This window comes from Palaemon carinicauda, chromosome 30 (assembly GCF_036898095.1).
Source record: "Palaemon carinicauda isolate YSFRI2023 chromosome 30, ASM3689809v2, whole genome shotgun sequence".
NCBI classification, from domain to species: domain Eukaryota; kingdom Metazoa; phylum Arthropoda; class Malacostraca; order Decapoda; family Palaemonidae; genus Palaemon; species Palaemon carinicauda.
In genome coordinates, this window is record NC_090754.1 from 24,431,260 (window position 1) to 24,447,755 (window position 16,496).

Sequence of the window (16,496 nt, forward strand, 5' to 3'; positions counted from 1 at the left end):
TTCATTTCATTTCCAATCAAGGCATTTATTTACCTTATTTCCAAACTCAAATTCTCAATTTGAGCACGGAGGTTTTCTGCTTCTTCAGAAAACTGCTGCCTTTCCGTTTTGAGTTGTTGGATATACTCTGCTCCCTTCTGAAGCAATGCAGCTTTACTAATCTGAAGAACAACCACTTGTGAGCATTTTCATAAATACAGTAATGCATACATCACTCGTAATTTCAAACAGTACAAAGTTGGTATTTATACTTTTAAACTCATGCTTTTACTGATTTTTCTTGCAAGATATCATTGAAAAGGTGTCACTGGAAACAATTTTTGTACTACCAAATAACTTCAAGCAAAAAATCTAGCATAAGGAGAAAATAAACTTACCTTAGCATTTGGGCTTTGACTAATGGATGGAATTAGTTGATGCATTATGTCAAAGTTGCTTTTAAGATTTGAGCGGCGTTTCTGCTCTGCATTAATGTGACAAACTCTCCGATGCTCCATGTATTGTACTCTTTCTGTATCATTCTTAGGTCTTCAAGATACAAAAAAGAAAAAGTGTGAAAATAGTTAATAATGTAGAAAACCTACTTACAATAACAATGTTTTTTTTTTTTTTTAACTATAACTTATTTACATTATTCCTTACCTCAGAATCATGAATATGAATGCACTGTACTGAATGTGCAGATGTGTGCCAATCAAGTATGTTAACTAATTGATTTAACTCAAAACAAGAAATCCTCCTCTACTTCTATCTTTGTGGGATATTTTGCCAATTACCAGTAACTTATTCTCACCTTAATAAGCTGACATAATGAATATATGAACTCTCTCTCCTTCAGAATTTGTTACCATGTGTCTTTGAATTATCTTATCCTACTCTTTTACATGTATTTTAGATAAGTTTTTTTTTTTCAAGAAAAAGATTTGTTTTCCTGTTTCCTTCTCAATGGTGTATTTTGTTTTCTAAATCTGAAGACCTTAGTGAAATGGATTAAACTGTTTCATATGCTAGTACTCTGACGGTAAGGTTGCATAAATGGAAATTTTTTTAATATATTTATGAATTGTAGCCATTAAAAGCTTCATAATCCTTGAACCAGTTTTCCTTGTTACAAAAATGGAGATGCAGAAAGATATATTTTAGCAACACATGTTAGTTTTAGTGCTGGTTTCCTATTGTCTAAAAATTGCTCCAATGCATAGATGTTCTTCTATTGTTCCAAACATGACAGTACTGTACTTCAACCATTAAATTTACATTTGATGTCTATACAAAATTATGTACCACAGGAAATCTGAGTGCAATTATACTGTAGAACCAGGAAAAAATAATCTGTATACCTCAGATGTGAGATTTTCTATTCTAAATACTCCAAATACAGCTACATTAATGAAGTACTAAAAATATGAGGATTACTTTTTTGTTTACATACTTATACTGTATGTACTTTTAGACTCTTTTAATAATTTTTATACGTAATAGCTTTATATAGCATAGATTACAATAACCTGTGCAGATCTGAATAGTTTACAGGTGTTGGTGATAAAGTTACTGTGTATCTTTTCAAATTACTGTTTCACTATTTTTATACTGGACAGTATCATGCTAATACTACACCAATATACAGTACTTGTATTTTTTATACTGAAGAGTCTTAGCAAATTAAAAGGTATCTATCTATCTATCTATCTATATGTGTGTGTCAGAGAGAGAGGTGGCGATATCAATATTTCCAATATTATTATTATTAGCTAAGCTACAACCCTAGTTGGAAAAGCAAAATGCTATAAGCCCAAGGGCTCCAACAGGGAAAAACAGATGAGTGAGGAAAGGAAATAAATAAACAGTATGAGGAAAAATTAACAATAAAATATTTTAAAAACAGTATCAAAAGAGATATTATTATTATTATTATTATTATTATTATTATTATTATTATTACCAGCCAAGCCATAACCATAATTGAAAAAGCAAGATGCTACAACCCCAAGGGCTCCAACAAGGAAAAATATCCCAGTGAAGAAAGGAGATAAGGAAATAAATAAACGATAAAAGTAGAAATGAAAAATAAATATAAATTATTTTAAAAAACATTAACAACATTAAAACATATTTGATATATAAACTATAAAATTACTCATGTAAGCCTGTTCAACATAAAAACATTTGCTATGAGTTTGAACTTTTGAAGTACTACTGATTTAACTACCCGATTAGGAAGATCATCCCACAACTTGGTCACAGCTGGAATAAAACTTCTAGAGTACTGTGTAGTATTGAGCCTCATGATGGAGAATGCCTGACTATTAGAATTAACTGCATACCTAGTATTACGAACAGGATGGAACTGTCCGGGAAGATCTGAATGTAAAGGATGGCTAGAATTATAACAAATCTTATGCAAGATGAATAATGAACTAATTGTGGTGTACTATTATTATTGCAGCACAGTGCAATCACTATTGTAGTGAATTATACATTTAAAGTACAATAAGTTCTTAATTGAATATTTATAAGTGGTGAAATAAACATACTTAGAGGTTATGTCTTCTATTATCCACAGAATTCTTTAACAAAAGGAGTGGCTCCAACAAATCACCCATGAATAAGGAGATCTGAATGTATTGTGTTAGATGAGATATATTCCTTGAGTATTTTTCAAGAACAATTCATATAACTGAGGGTTACATCTTACATGGTAATAAATAAGCTACCTACCAACAGCTCAAAAATTTTAAAACAATTTGCTCAAGAAATAACCAATTCTCTTTTAAAGTAAAGTACTGTACTGTATTTTCATCTTTTCTGAAGCCACTATTCTTCTTACTTCTGGAAACTATATAACAAAAAACTAAGCAATGTAGGTTACTACACAGCTAGTCTTTTGTCACCTCTAACGTAACTCATACTGATCTATCATCATTGCATGATGAGGTGGATCTAAGTAATATAAGAAAAACTTCTAAGTAATGTCAGTCCTAATTGCATATTCTGGGATAAAGATCCTACAACTGAAATGTTTAAAAGTATTTTTTTTTTTTAATATATTTCAATACCTGAAAGGTTTATTGGGAGGTGATGGAACATTCATCATCAAGGGTGAAGTTGGTTCTGTGTGGGGAGGAGACTGCTTTACTATCAAGCCTGTTGGGGAGCATGGACTCCATGGTGATATCTGAAAGTGCAAAATCATTGCTTTAAGTACTTCAAGTATTATATTGCCACATCAAATTCAAGAAATAATCACCCATGATGACTAGAAAAATATACCCTTGATGTCCTATACTGCAGATACCACACAACTTCCATTCCTCACCTGAGTGAAAGACTGTGTCTTGAGCGTGGATGGAGTAACAGCTGAAAGGGTGATTGGAGCAACTAAGACAGATGAAACACCTGGTTTAGAGCTGTTGCTCGTAATACTACAAAGATTACTGTTGCTGCTACTTGTAGTGGTGTTGCCTGTAATAACACCAGGAATCATCATTGATACTTTTACATTATTACAAGCACTAACAGTCATGCTGTTGCTCAAGGCGTTCAACTGACCACTTGTGCTGATGGTGCCCAGTTGATGACTGCTGGCTGATTGACTGCTGCAATTGACTGGACATGAACCTGCAATAACAATTTGGTTTCAAATTACTCCTAACATGAAAAACAATGAATAGCAAAACAAAAATTATGCTCAATACTTATTTATATCTTTCATGATAAAGAGCAAAAAATACTATTACATTTTCTTCTTCTCAAGAAACCAATACTCAATATTTTTAACAATAAACAAAAGTATGTTACTGAAAAGATAAAATTATATATGAGTAGGAAAATTAATAATCCTACAAACCCCAGCTGAAGTATCACCACATTCTAACCTGAGGTAAGGAGCTGAGCTAAAAGTGCTGACCCTCCATGTGTGGTGGCAGCTTGTACTGGTGCTATCACAGGTGTGGATATGATTGTTGTTCCTGCAGCAGTTATGGGGCATACAGAAGGAGCAGGAACCAGATGGGGCAAGGAGGTAGCTATCACAGTGTTAATGGGAGAACTCACATTGGTCAAAGATGTAGCTGTCACTGTATTTGCCACCTGCTGGGGTGCTAGCGTTGGAGTTCCCACCAGTCCACTAGTACCACCTGAACTATGAGACCTTCGACGAGGGTATGACTGTAAACAATAATGAAAACCAATAAATATTTGTAAGTGACATCAATAGAAAACCAGCATGGCATGAATAGTTCTAAGGAAGTTTCTAAATACGGTATTTCAGAGATATTTTCTAACCAAACTGCAATTTCTAAAACATTTCCAAGTTATTTCCAAGTTAACCTAACAACAATAAATTATTAAGATCTGCTTTTATGAAATCTCCGAATACAGTACAACTGCCATTTGGCTATTATGTGCAACAATAGTCAAAACAGTGAAAGGCTTCTAACATTAAGAAATGCGAGTACTGTCTGTACAAGTATTCATGAAATGAACAAAGATGAATATATAAACTCAACAATACCGAATAGGTAAATTCTCACAGCATCAAGATTTTATGATTCATTCTATCTCACACGCAACTGAAGCGGATGGAGATTAAATTACTTAAGGAGTCAAGAAACAAACACAAGATTTATAGGTAAATATTCTGAATATTTTAGAGCTTTACAAATTTAACCTTCAAACTGATTCATTAATGACCTAAACATTGCTCCAAAAAGGAAAGATGTATAGAAAAACAATACTGACAGTAATGTACAAGAATGTAGTCAAAGCCAAAATCCAGAACAGACCCACAAAGAATGTTCAAACTCTTGATAAAAAAATCTAGAGATAATAGAGAGAAGATGAGTAACATGAAAGTGATTATTAAAATAAGGGAACTCTGCAATAATGTTCCATACATACACATTTAGACAGGATGAATATTAAATCCTAAACTAAAAAATACCGTTATCTTTGAATTAAGTGCATTAATAACTTTTGTCCAGCATAGTTATAAATTTGAGTCATAAATTTCCCCTTCGGGTAGCTACTGTATATAGCTTATTAAATTATCTGGGACAGTAAACCAAACATAAAACTACCAATAGTAGTCTAGAATACTATGTACACACCTGTACACCACTACTCTTTCAAAATAAAATGATTGGTTGAGGTATGAGCCATATATGGTTGTTAAAATAACCTTTATCGCCTTATAAAATGAGTATGAAACCTAATGGCTAAATGGCTATGGATTCTGACTAACTGAAGATGATAAAAAAAAAGAAAATTTATCTTGGAAAGGAGGCTGAGAGCTTCAACATTATAAGAAGCATCCATGTGTTTTGTATAAGCAGCAACATCATTTTGATCAAATTGACATTGATTTGCCTTACTTCCAAACAAACTCAGACTTAATTTGAGCTCAGAGTTTTTTTCTTCTTCATAAAACTGATGCCTTTGCGTTTTTATTTGCTGGAGATACTCTGCACATTCCACCAAACTGTGATACACTGAATATGTGGGAATGTGGTAACTTGACATAAGTGTTTTAATCTATGTTCCATGACATTACCGGTGCGCAGTAGATATTACATCAAGAGATTGGTACCCGGTAATAAGCTTGGTTTTTTTTCTTTCAATTAATCTATGCAACACGAAATTTACCCCCCTTTAAAAAATATATAAAACAAGAATAAATTAAACTCCACGACAAATCTTGTGTTGTGATGCAGAAATGGAAAAGCAAACGCTTTAATATGACAACCAATACCGAGGAGAAAAAAAGATTCCCGTCGACAGCAATCTTGATATTACCCAATGGAGACAAAGACTACACAACAAGAGACTGCTTCCGTAATAACACTATTCTTGGTCTGGACGGATTAGGATATTCGCAATCTTACTAATACAAAGGTGATTAAACACTTGCAATGTCCGAAGAATTGCAATCCTAATACAATATTCGTGCATGAGAAAAACGTTTAAAAAAAAACATTACATTTAGAAATATATATATATATATATATATATATATATATATATATATATATATATATATATATATATTACATTTAGAAATATATATATATATATATATATATATATATATATATATATATATAATGTTTTGTTGGTTTAAGAAATAGACATTTTGTTTCCTCATGGGCTTACTTATGAGCAATAAAACTACCCAAATTATATATAAAGTATATATATATATATATATATATATATATATATGTATATATATATATATATGTATATATATATGTATATATATATATATATATATGTATATATATATGTATATATGTATATATGTATATATATATATATATATATATATATATATATATATATATATATATATATATATATATATATATATATATATATATAATTTAGGTAGTATAAGAAATCAGGGTAGTTTATTGCTCATAAATAAGCCCATGTGAGGAAACAAAATGTTGTCTATTTCTTATCTCACCAAAAGATGAATGGAAGGAAATAAGAAAAACAAAACCAAGGTGAAAGGGAGATAAGCGGTAATGGAATGTTCCCAGTAGCCTACTGCTGGTCTGTGTCCATATAAAATTTACGGCTAGTTTTTTTAAAGCCTCCTTTGAAATAATTATGCAAATATTTCCTATCCTAATTATAATACACAAAGTATAGGTTACATATACGTATGGTACAACTCTGTCATTCCCCATCTTAGGTGGTTGTGATAAAAATAGATGTGAAGCTATTATGAAGATTAATTCACATGCGCGAACACATCTCAGTTCACTATCATCCTAACACCCACACGAGAGGAGCCAATCGTTCTAGCTAAATTATAATCTACTCAGAAGGTAACCCGTCAAGCGACACCTTATGAAAATGTTCGATCAATATTCCACGAACAAGTCAGAATCATCTGTCTCCTTCACATCCCTGTCTGGTATCCATAGCATTAACCTTATTTGTTCCTCTCTCCAAATACTACTAATATGTTACGACCAGTTTTATTTAGGGGCCTCTCGATTCATTAATCAAAGCCGTGTTCGAGCAATGGGGTTGGGACCTCGACTACTCATAACAATGAAAAGACGCCCAACTAGAGAAACTGGTGTCTGACACTTCACACAAACCAGTTTAGAGCTGCCAAGAAAGTAAGAAGCCTCCTCGTTCCTCTCTCGTTATTATTAAAACATTTTCATTACTACCAAATGCTGTTTTCCAAGAAAAGAAGCGTAAAATAAACATTTTGAAGTAAAACACATGTCTTGAAAGATTTACCCAAAGACAACACAAAAGACATATTGTATCCGAATAATTATTTATTTATCATTCTTTTACTGCAATTCCTTTTTAATGACCAGCTCTGTAACAACACCTAATGGTGATGTTTTGACCTTTGTGAAATTCTTTAGCCACGAAAATAAATTTTACGGGCAAAATAAAAGCCACTTCTGGCTAGGCAGCGGTACATTGACCAACACAAGGCCACTCTGATCACGTGGTCACCCTCAATCCAACCCCATTCGCCAGTCTTTGTTGGCTAAAGGCTTCACTACCATCATCAATATTATTGTATGTATGTATTATTACAATTAGAAGTGGAGTCATTATTCTCAATTTGTAAAATAAAAAATGTCCAATATATGCTCCTGAAACGGAAAAAAAAAACTAAAAGGAGTCTATAGGCGCCACAAATAAGCGCACACAGGGTTTGAGGGCTTAAATCTTAAAACGCAATTCCCATTCATACTACTGTAGAAAACTGTGTTGCTCACCAACATATCTGATGGATAACCTCATACTTGAACGTTTCCAAGAAATGCATAAGAGGTTCACTACTAGGCGGCAATGCGCATCATTTATCTTGGCGCGGCATGTTTCTTATCTAAATACTAATCACATGGGAGAGAGAGAGAAAGAGACTTTGCCCTCCCTCCGAGTTAGCTGGAGGCAGCAGCAAAGGGCCATCGATGAGGAGCGCCAGCTCCAATGCCTCTCCCCCTCTCCCTCCTCCTACTCCTCCTCCCTATCCGAAAGAGCAGCCTCTAACACATCCCTCTCCAACTTCAACCCAAGGGCTTGCTAGCCTCGTGGTCCTCTAGCCTCTAGACCGTCTGCATCAGTGACTTGTTCCAATATAGAGTTTACTACTTCCCCCAAGAGGCCTCCAAGGGTAAAAAAGACATTGAATACATTTTCACTTCGACATAAGACACTTCCTACACAATTATTCATCTTTGCGGCGCCGAAAATATGAGCTTTACTTATAAAAATAAATGTACAGTCCATAACTGTTGTGACAAGAATATTAAAAGGGTTTGTAGAACCAACAATGATTCATAGTCTTCTATAATCCATGTTGAAATAGAGACGCAGACTAAAAATAGTTTACGAGAGAGAGAGAGAGAGAGAGAGAGAGAGAGAGAGAGAGAGAGAGAGAGAGAGAGAGAGAGAGAGAGAGAGAGAGAGAGAGTCATAAAGCACACTAAAATGTTAACAAGTAGTATCTTAATCATATATATATATATATATATATATATATATATATATATATATATATATATATATATATATACACACAGTATATGTGTCATTCTTGATTAAAATTTACTGGATAAATTGCAAAAGAGGCGTCGACTAATTAATCAAAATTCTACAGACAATGAACATGAAATTCTCGAGTAGGAAAATGGAGTTCCCAAGATCAAACGACATTAAAATGTCACAGAATAAGGAACTAATAAAAACAAAATATAAGTCTGATGCTCTGATAGCCAAGGAAAAATAAGAAGTGATCTGATGGAGAACTTCAGCGGGTGTCAGAATCCTTCCAAAAATAAAAGAAAACATGATTTTGAAATCCACATTTTATATGGACACACCAGTCATTAAGAGGAAAACATGTCAAAAGGGAAAGCCATCAGTCAGGAAAGAAAATAAAACACATTTCAAAATGTCATGGTTGTAAAGACACTGACCTACGCTGAAATGGGAAAGAAAATATTTTAGCAAAAGGCAAAGTGGAAAAAGATGTAAATCTTGATATATGAAATATCCTTTTGGTCAAGTTTCCCTCTATAGGGCCTGTACTGTATGTGTGAGTTTATCATTTGTCAGAGTAACATCCCAGCATCTTTGGCAAGTTCAGTAAGCAAGTCATCTCCCGTTATCACACACATTTATATACAACAGTCAGTTACTCAGTTGACAGTACCAGCATAAACATCCTTTCTCTAAAACTAACAATCTACAATCAAGGCAAATAGAAGTAATCAAAAGAAACCAATTACTATCACTGACAAAGACATTCCTAGTCCGTTTCATTAATCACAGCATGATTTTTGGAAATTTATCAGGCCAATATGAAATCAAAAGGGATATCTTATGTATATACTACAGTACGTAACCAATAAAAAATGACGGCTCAATGTATAGATAACCATGCAAACACACGATATATATATTATATAATATATATATTATATATATATATATATATATATATATATATATATATATATATATATATATATATATATATATATATATATATATATATATATATATATACTAGATATTCATCAATAGGAGTGATAGTTTTAAATGAAAGTAAGTATGTTAAATATAAAAAATTTGTTATCAATTCTCCTCTCAACTGTCTTTAGGATAAACTTATCAAAGATATATGGTAGATTTCTCTAAAAAAAAAATGGTATTCATGCGGTACGAGGTTAATGTGTTTTAATAATATTAGCAAGATTTGCGAACCACTTCATTCCATATAAAAAATGTATCTTAATACTTCTTTGCATATGTAGAACCCAAAACAAAATGTTTGCTTGCCCATCGAGTTAAAAAAAAAATAGCCTCTATTTCAAATAGAAGTTGACAAAAACTCTCAAATATAAAAGGTAGTACACAATTAAGGCTTTCTCTTGATATAAAAAAAAATAATCTTTAATATTATTAAGAAACTTTTCTTGCTATCAGAAAGCGTGTTTAAGAGTTAATTTCAATGAAAAAAAAATAAACTAACAACAGAAACATATACATCTGCTTAGGAAGAGCTAAAATAAATCATTCTTATTAAATGGTAATGACAGTTCAAAGATCCATGCAAGTGTCGTCAGAAATATACCTTTTCTCAAAGAATGCCCTTCCACATTTAATGAAAGATGACTGACTGATTGTTTAACCAAAAATGTGCATTTTTTTTCGCACCTCATTAGAATTATGCGAATGTTTCAAATATGTAACCTTGGGTCAGAGGTTGATTGAAAATTCCCTCAAGAGAATTAAAATTTCCAGTCGTTTCTAATTAATTTAGTTATAAAGCAAAGGTGTTTTGCTTTCTTCATCAAAGTTATATTTATCTATTTGTTTTATCTTTTCTTTGACTGTCTTTTTATTTCGGAGATATACAATTTTAGAGAAATGTGAAAGGGGTCGCACGATGGTAGACAATTCATGAAGGAAGGAATGAAGTGAACAAATAAATGTTAGGAACAGCCGAGTTAGAACATGAGTTGGATAAGCAAGTGCTCAAATGATGGATGCCTTGATTAGGTCTTTATGTCAATATTGGTAACCACAATGACAGCCTGTTAAGTTTTATCACTGGCGCCTCTCTGGAATATACCCATTTAGATGCAAGGATCGAAGTCCTTAAGCTTGTAAGGATACCAGCGTGGATACCGAGGATACCATGGTGTCTCAGGGATACTGTCAGCAAACCCCAATTGTCTGCGCTCAGGGATTTTTTTTTTCCTTTGGGCGCCTCTATGCTTCATCTGCTGGCATCTCAAGGTCAACGCTTTCATTTTGCTGACAAAGAATGCACGTGTGATCGTCATATATTACTAAATAATGTGTAGTCATTCTTTTTGTCTATTGTGGTTTAGTAAGGGTAGGAACCATATCTATAAGGTTTGGTATTTTGGTGTATACTTGTGGGTGGATAAAGAGTAGTTATTATTTTGAAACCCATCACTGGTTTCATGTTTCGCCCATTTCAACCACGAAGCAGACAATGAGAGGAAAATTTGTTACACTAGTGGTCTCTATGAATTAACACATGGGTCTTTGACGACACGTTTTGTCTGGGTTGCGAGCCCGATAACACGACCGCATGTTCAAACCCAACATCAAACTGAAGATATCAGTAATGTCTCAAGATTGCTTTTGTAACACATTCAGATACAAAAGTAACATTAATGAGTCACTAGTAGATGCAAAATAACTAATCATATTTAAGACTGACAGAGCTTGTAGTAGTAAAGTGTATTTTTCCGTATTCTTATGAATTCTTATCCTCAACAAAAACGCAGTCATTGTAGGATGGATAAGTTCTAAATAGCGAACTTTCGCGAAAATAACATTGACAAGTTCAATTTCGACTAAAGGACATAAAAACATGACCCACGAAAGACAATAGAAGAAAAGCTATAAATTCGAAGAGTTTACTCTAGGGACCTATGGCGTGCCATGTTCCCAAGCGTCAAGGTCTCGAAAATACAATGTGCCTCCATCCTCTAGTTTGTTCTTCCCCGACACAATCACATGCAACATGGTTCATATTACACAATCCTCAATTAGTCGAACTGCGGACTAGGAGTAAGTGACATTAAACCCAATCCTTCATCCTCATCAGGTCGTCAAAAGTTGGAAAATTATTGTAATGAAATGATTTCAAGGAAAAGGCGACCAAATACAGTGGTTTTTCCTGGGGGCCGATCCTGTAATCTTATCTTAATTCCAAAATATCAACGAGAGAGAGAGAGAGAGAGAGAGAGAGAGAGAGAGAGAGAGACTCCTAGTAACTCTTATCCCGAGTATTCACATTGGGATTATAAATCCCCGCCAGTCCAGAAGGACAAAGGGAAAGTAGAAAAGAAAGACAAAAGGAAAGTAGAAAAGAAAGACAAAGGGAAAGTAGAAATCAGCTGAGAAGCCAAAGTTTGTGAGCAGTTATGATCTCGGGCCAAGATCAGCAAAATCCTGGCCATAGTCTGATGACGGAAGATTCTGCTGACATTCCTCCGCCCCGAATGGTCTACGCCACAGTTTCACGTTAACTATCAAATTCCAATCTATGAAACGGACGCCAAACTCGAGCAAACTCGTTTAAAGTTTGTGCAGATTTTAGACAATAAATACTATTCTATTGGGATCAAGTGTCTACTTTCATTTAATGCCGCATTAAAGAATCTTTATGGAAAGAAAATCAAACTTGTTCTTTGGAGAACATTACTCGACGATCAGGTTTTTAATGAAATGCTATATCCAAATATATGGCAATCTTCACAGAGTGAATATACGCTGAAACCTCTCAAATGTACAATAGAGGGCATCGACATAAGGTACTTACTTAACTGTAATCAAGTCCTTTTTTTTTTTCAAGAAATTGGACACGAAAAGGAACCATTTGTAGTTAGTCTTATCAAAATTCCTTATCAAATCGCTGCTTGGAAACAGCGCCAAATGTAGATAAGATCGGAATAACATGGGAGCAGCCTCGAAGAAATCCATTGGACTTTCGTCCACTGATAAAAGCTCACGAATGAGTCACTGACCCAAACCCAAAGCAAATGTACGTGATAAACGACATCGATTAATATATGTTCAATTGTTTTCCTCTCTCCCATTACCGAGACCACTCGTCAGAGGCTTCAAAGGTTTATCAAATATGCATAGAAAGGTACAAAGCGAAATAATAATCAGCCCAAGAAGAGCATGGCTAACATGGTTAATGTAGCGTCTATATATTTTCCGTACTTCACAATTTTGAGAGAGAGAGAGAGAGAGAGAGAGAGAGAGAGAGAGAGAGAGAATCTATCATAACCAATTTGAATGGGTAACCAGTCAACCATAAACAGAGATGCAAATCGTTTACAGTATATATTATCATCAGACTCATGGCGAAAGTACTGAGTGTACTCGGATGCCAAGAATCTTCACCTTTAATGTCCAAAAACAAGTTTCTTTTTCTTCCTATGCTGACACTTCTAACTCCGGTCCCTATCTCTTCACTTTATTCGTTTAATTAAAATTTATAAAGGTCTAGGTAATTACATGGTTCTATTATAAGAATGCCAAAACTCTCTCTCTCTCTCTCTCATCTCTCTCTCTCTCTCTCTCTCTCACAAACAACAAATGCAACAGTTTCTAGTCCACTGCAGGACAAAGGCCTCAGACATGTCCATTTATTTCTGGCGTTTGGTCAGTTTTCATCAACTCACTGACAATGCGGATTGGTGATGGTGGGGGATTTTTGTTTGATCGCTCACTGCCAACCAACCTAGTATGGGTGGTCCTGACTAGTACAGATTCGCTAATTATGGCGATACGCAAACCCTCTCACAGCGTTAAGGTATACCAACTCAGAAAGGAAAGAATATATATATCCCTTGTGAACGAAAAATCTACCAGTTGAATTATTGAAGGAATATAAGAGAAGCGAGTAATTTTGTTACTTTGAATTTTGTCCCAATATTTCCGATGGTTTATGTATACCAGTAATACAGCCAAGGTGATTTGGTAGCAAACCTATGAAGATTATTATTCATCCGCATCGCTTCTCTATCGGCTAAAACTAAAGCATTTGGCAAAGAAAGATGAAATCAATTATCTCTATCTCTCATATTATCATCCATGCTTATACAAATTATGCGCAAGTCTATCCTACGAGAGAGAGAGAGAGAGAGAGAGAGAGAGAGAGAGAGAGAGAGGCGTTTCTAATGACATGCAAACCATCATGTTGCTCCCTAAACAAGATTACTAGACTTGGGCAGACGTGCCTCCTGGGTGCTAAATGTCCATAAAGTATTCATGATCTTCCCCGATAAGGGTTGCGAGCGAGGCAAGATATCTGGCTGAATCTGCAATATGAACATTCTTGGGAGTTGAGGCTTTGGCATTAACTGGTAAATAACCAAAAATGTTATTGGTGTGTGATAAGCGCTATCACACACCAACAGCATGGCAGTCACGTGCTCTATCCATTAAATGGGCACAGTGGTAAAAAGAACCAATATATACATACATACATATATATATAGTATATATATATATATATATATATATATATATATATATATATATGTGTGTGTGTGTGCATGTGTGATTCTCTCATACGCCTTTAAGGGAGTTCGAATCATTAAAAGAATATTGGATGTGTCACCTACCAAAGTCGGGTGTTAATGTATCCTAATGAAATGGGCCAATGAAGGCGTTCTTATTTTCAGAATACTGTAATCAAGGCCTAATGTTAACCATCTTGAATCTTCAGAAGAAAAAGTCTTTCTTCCCGGTATTCTACAGTCCCGGATCTTATCACATCTTTTCGTGTCCGGGCTACATACGCACATTACAATGGTCGCCCTAATTGCCTCTTGAATTAAAAAACAACCGCTCACAACTTTACAAAATAAAAAAACAAAAAAACTTCGCCATCAACACAGTGGTGATTTTGAAGAATTTGGTTATTATCACTTGCTAAGCTACACCCCTAGCTGGAAAGGCAAGATGCTATAAGCCCATTGGCTCAAACAAGGAAAATAGCCCAGTGAGGAAGGGAAACGAGGAAATAAGAGAATTATTTAACAATAGGAGGTAATACACGCTCTCACACAAGAAAGAAAATGAAAATGCACTAAGTATTTGTTTTTACTTTGTGATCCTTATTATCATGAGGAAGAGAAGGAATACCTCTACAATCATTTCGTTTTCCAAAGACAACGCTGTTCAGCCCTACATTGGGTATCACACAGATTTAATGCTTACTTTCGACGCCTAGATAGTTGAATGTTTTCACTTATTCTTCATTGTCGAAAATTCTATATTCAGGAAAGGGAGGTGGCAAAACCATTCGCTAACTCAAAATCACGAAAGCTATGTAAAGGTTATTATGACGATTCAAAATGCAAAGGAAAAAGTTCTTAATCACACCACCTTGGATTTCATCCAAGCGAGAATTTGAAGTGTCCCATATACTGTCCTACATACAGTCCTTTCAAGATTCTCATATACTGTCATCTGATAACACATGTTCTAGCTGCAGATAAGATAGCCTACGACAACACGCAGGAAGAGAGAGAGAGAGAGAGAGAGAGGAGAGAGAGAGAGAGAGAGAGAGATTCATCCTCAAACAAATACAAAAGTGCCCTCCACCTGTAAAGTAGCTGGCTACCTGTTTTTATCATCGTCCCGAACAACCAGTTCCTAAACCCTAATCTACCTGACCCTTCCTTCCATCTATGCTGGCTCCAAAAATCGAAGGCAGCGAGCTAACAGGATCCACTTCATTAAAAAAAGAAAAAAAGAAGTCTGGGTTTCTTTAGATACGTGATATGAAAAAGTATACATGATTTCTCATTATGTATCTATCTGATACCCATATGCCACAAGATACACTAATAAGAAATGAAGCAGCTGGGAGTCTCTTTGAAAACCATTACGATACCAAATCAAGAAGCAGTAGTCTTGCGGGCCTTATCTCTATCATGTACTGTACACCAAGGACGGATGGTTCCAGCCAACTCACATTAAACATTAGAACTATCTAACGTTCACGTCAAATATTTCCTTTCCTCACTGGGCCTTTCCCTGTTGGAGTCCTTGGGCTTATAGCATGGTAATTTTCCAACTAGGGTCGTAGCTTAGCAAGTAATAATAATAATAATAATAATAATAATAATAGTGTCATGCAAATTGCGTATATTGTATATCATTATCGAATACTCGCAACTCTGACCAGTTGTTTAAGCAAATTCGACCTCTCCATCTCTCTCTTTATATATATATATATATATATATATGAGAGAGAGAGAGAGAGAGAGAGAGAGAGAGAGAGAAAGAGATCCAATAGATTGTAAATGAGCGACCTGAAAACTTTTTAAGGCGTTGACTGTAAAGAGAACTTCAATTCAGAGTATTGTGGACGAAAGCGATCTCCTTTGTTCCCCTTAATGTTTAGAGAGAGATGCCGAACTCAATGACACATATTGTGCTCAGTTTATAATCTACCAGAATGGAGATAAACAGCAAAATTATCGAGGGATTATCAAGAGTGTCACTCAAAACGACAAATAGATTAAGAAACCGTATCTAAATGTTATAAAGCACAACAAAACGGAAATCTCCCGAATAATAGTGAATATTTCACTAACTTCTCAATAAATGTAATACTACATTAAAATTTAACAATTAAATCACTATAACTCTCTTACCCTGTGTGTGTGTGTGTGTGTGTGTGTGTAATCATGGTCGAATGTTTGCATGTGATAGACTTGTATATAAGAGATTGAGCGACTCGGTGTGTGTAAGCATGCATCAAATGTTCGATGATGTTCTTTCTTAAAGGACAACACTAATAATAATAATAATAATAATAATAATAATAATAATAATAATAGTGTCCAGAGAGAGAGAGAGAGAGAGAGAGAGAGAGAGAGAGAGAGAGCTCCTTCATACTGAAATCTATATTCCCTATGTGCGCTACCCTGGGGAGGCTAATA

At 34.5% G+C, this 16,496-nt stretch overlaps 1 protein-coding gene across 1 annotated transcript in view; it reads right to left on the reverse strand.

Moving 5' to 3' along the window:
- Mondo (MLX interacting protein mondo) overlaps window positions 1-16,496 on the reverse strand; it is a 384,044-nt gene that overhangs the window by 24,303 nt on the left and 343,245 nt on the right. Inside the window, exons 9-13 of the mRNA XM_068353498.1 lie at window positions 3,876-4,167; window positions 3,317-3,618; window positions 3,057-3,175; window positions 378-528; window positions 34-161 (exon numbers count right to left, since the gene is read on the reverse strand). Coding sequence (XP_068209599.1) covers window positions 34-161; window positions 378-528; window positions 3,057-3,175; window positions 3,317-3,618; window positions 3,876-4,167 — 992 coding nt within the window. The remainder of the gene's footprint in view (window positions 1-33; window positions 162-377; window positions 529-3,056; window positions 3,176-3,316; window positions 3,619-3,875; window positions 4,168-16,496) is intronic.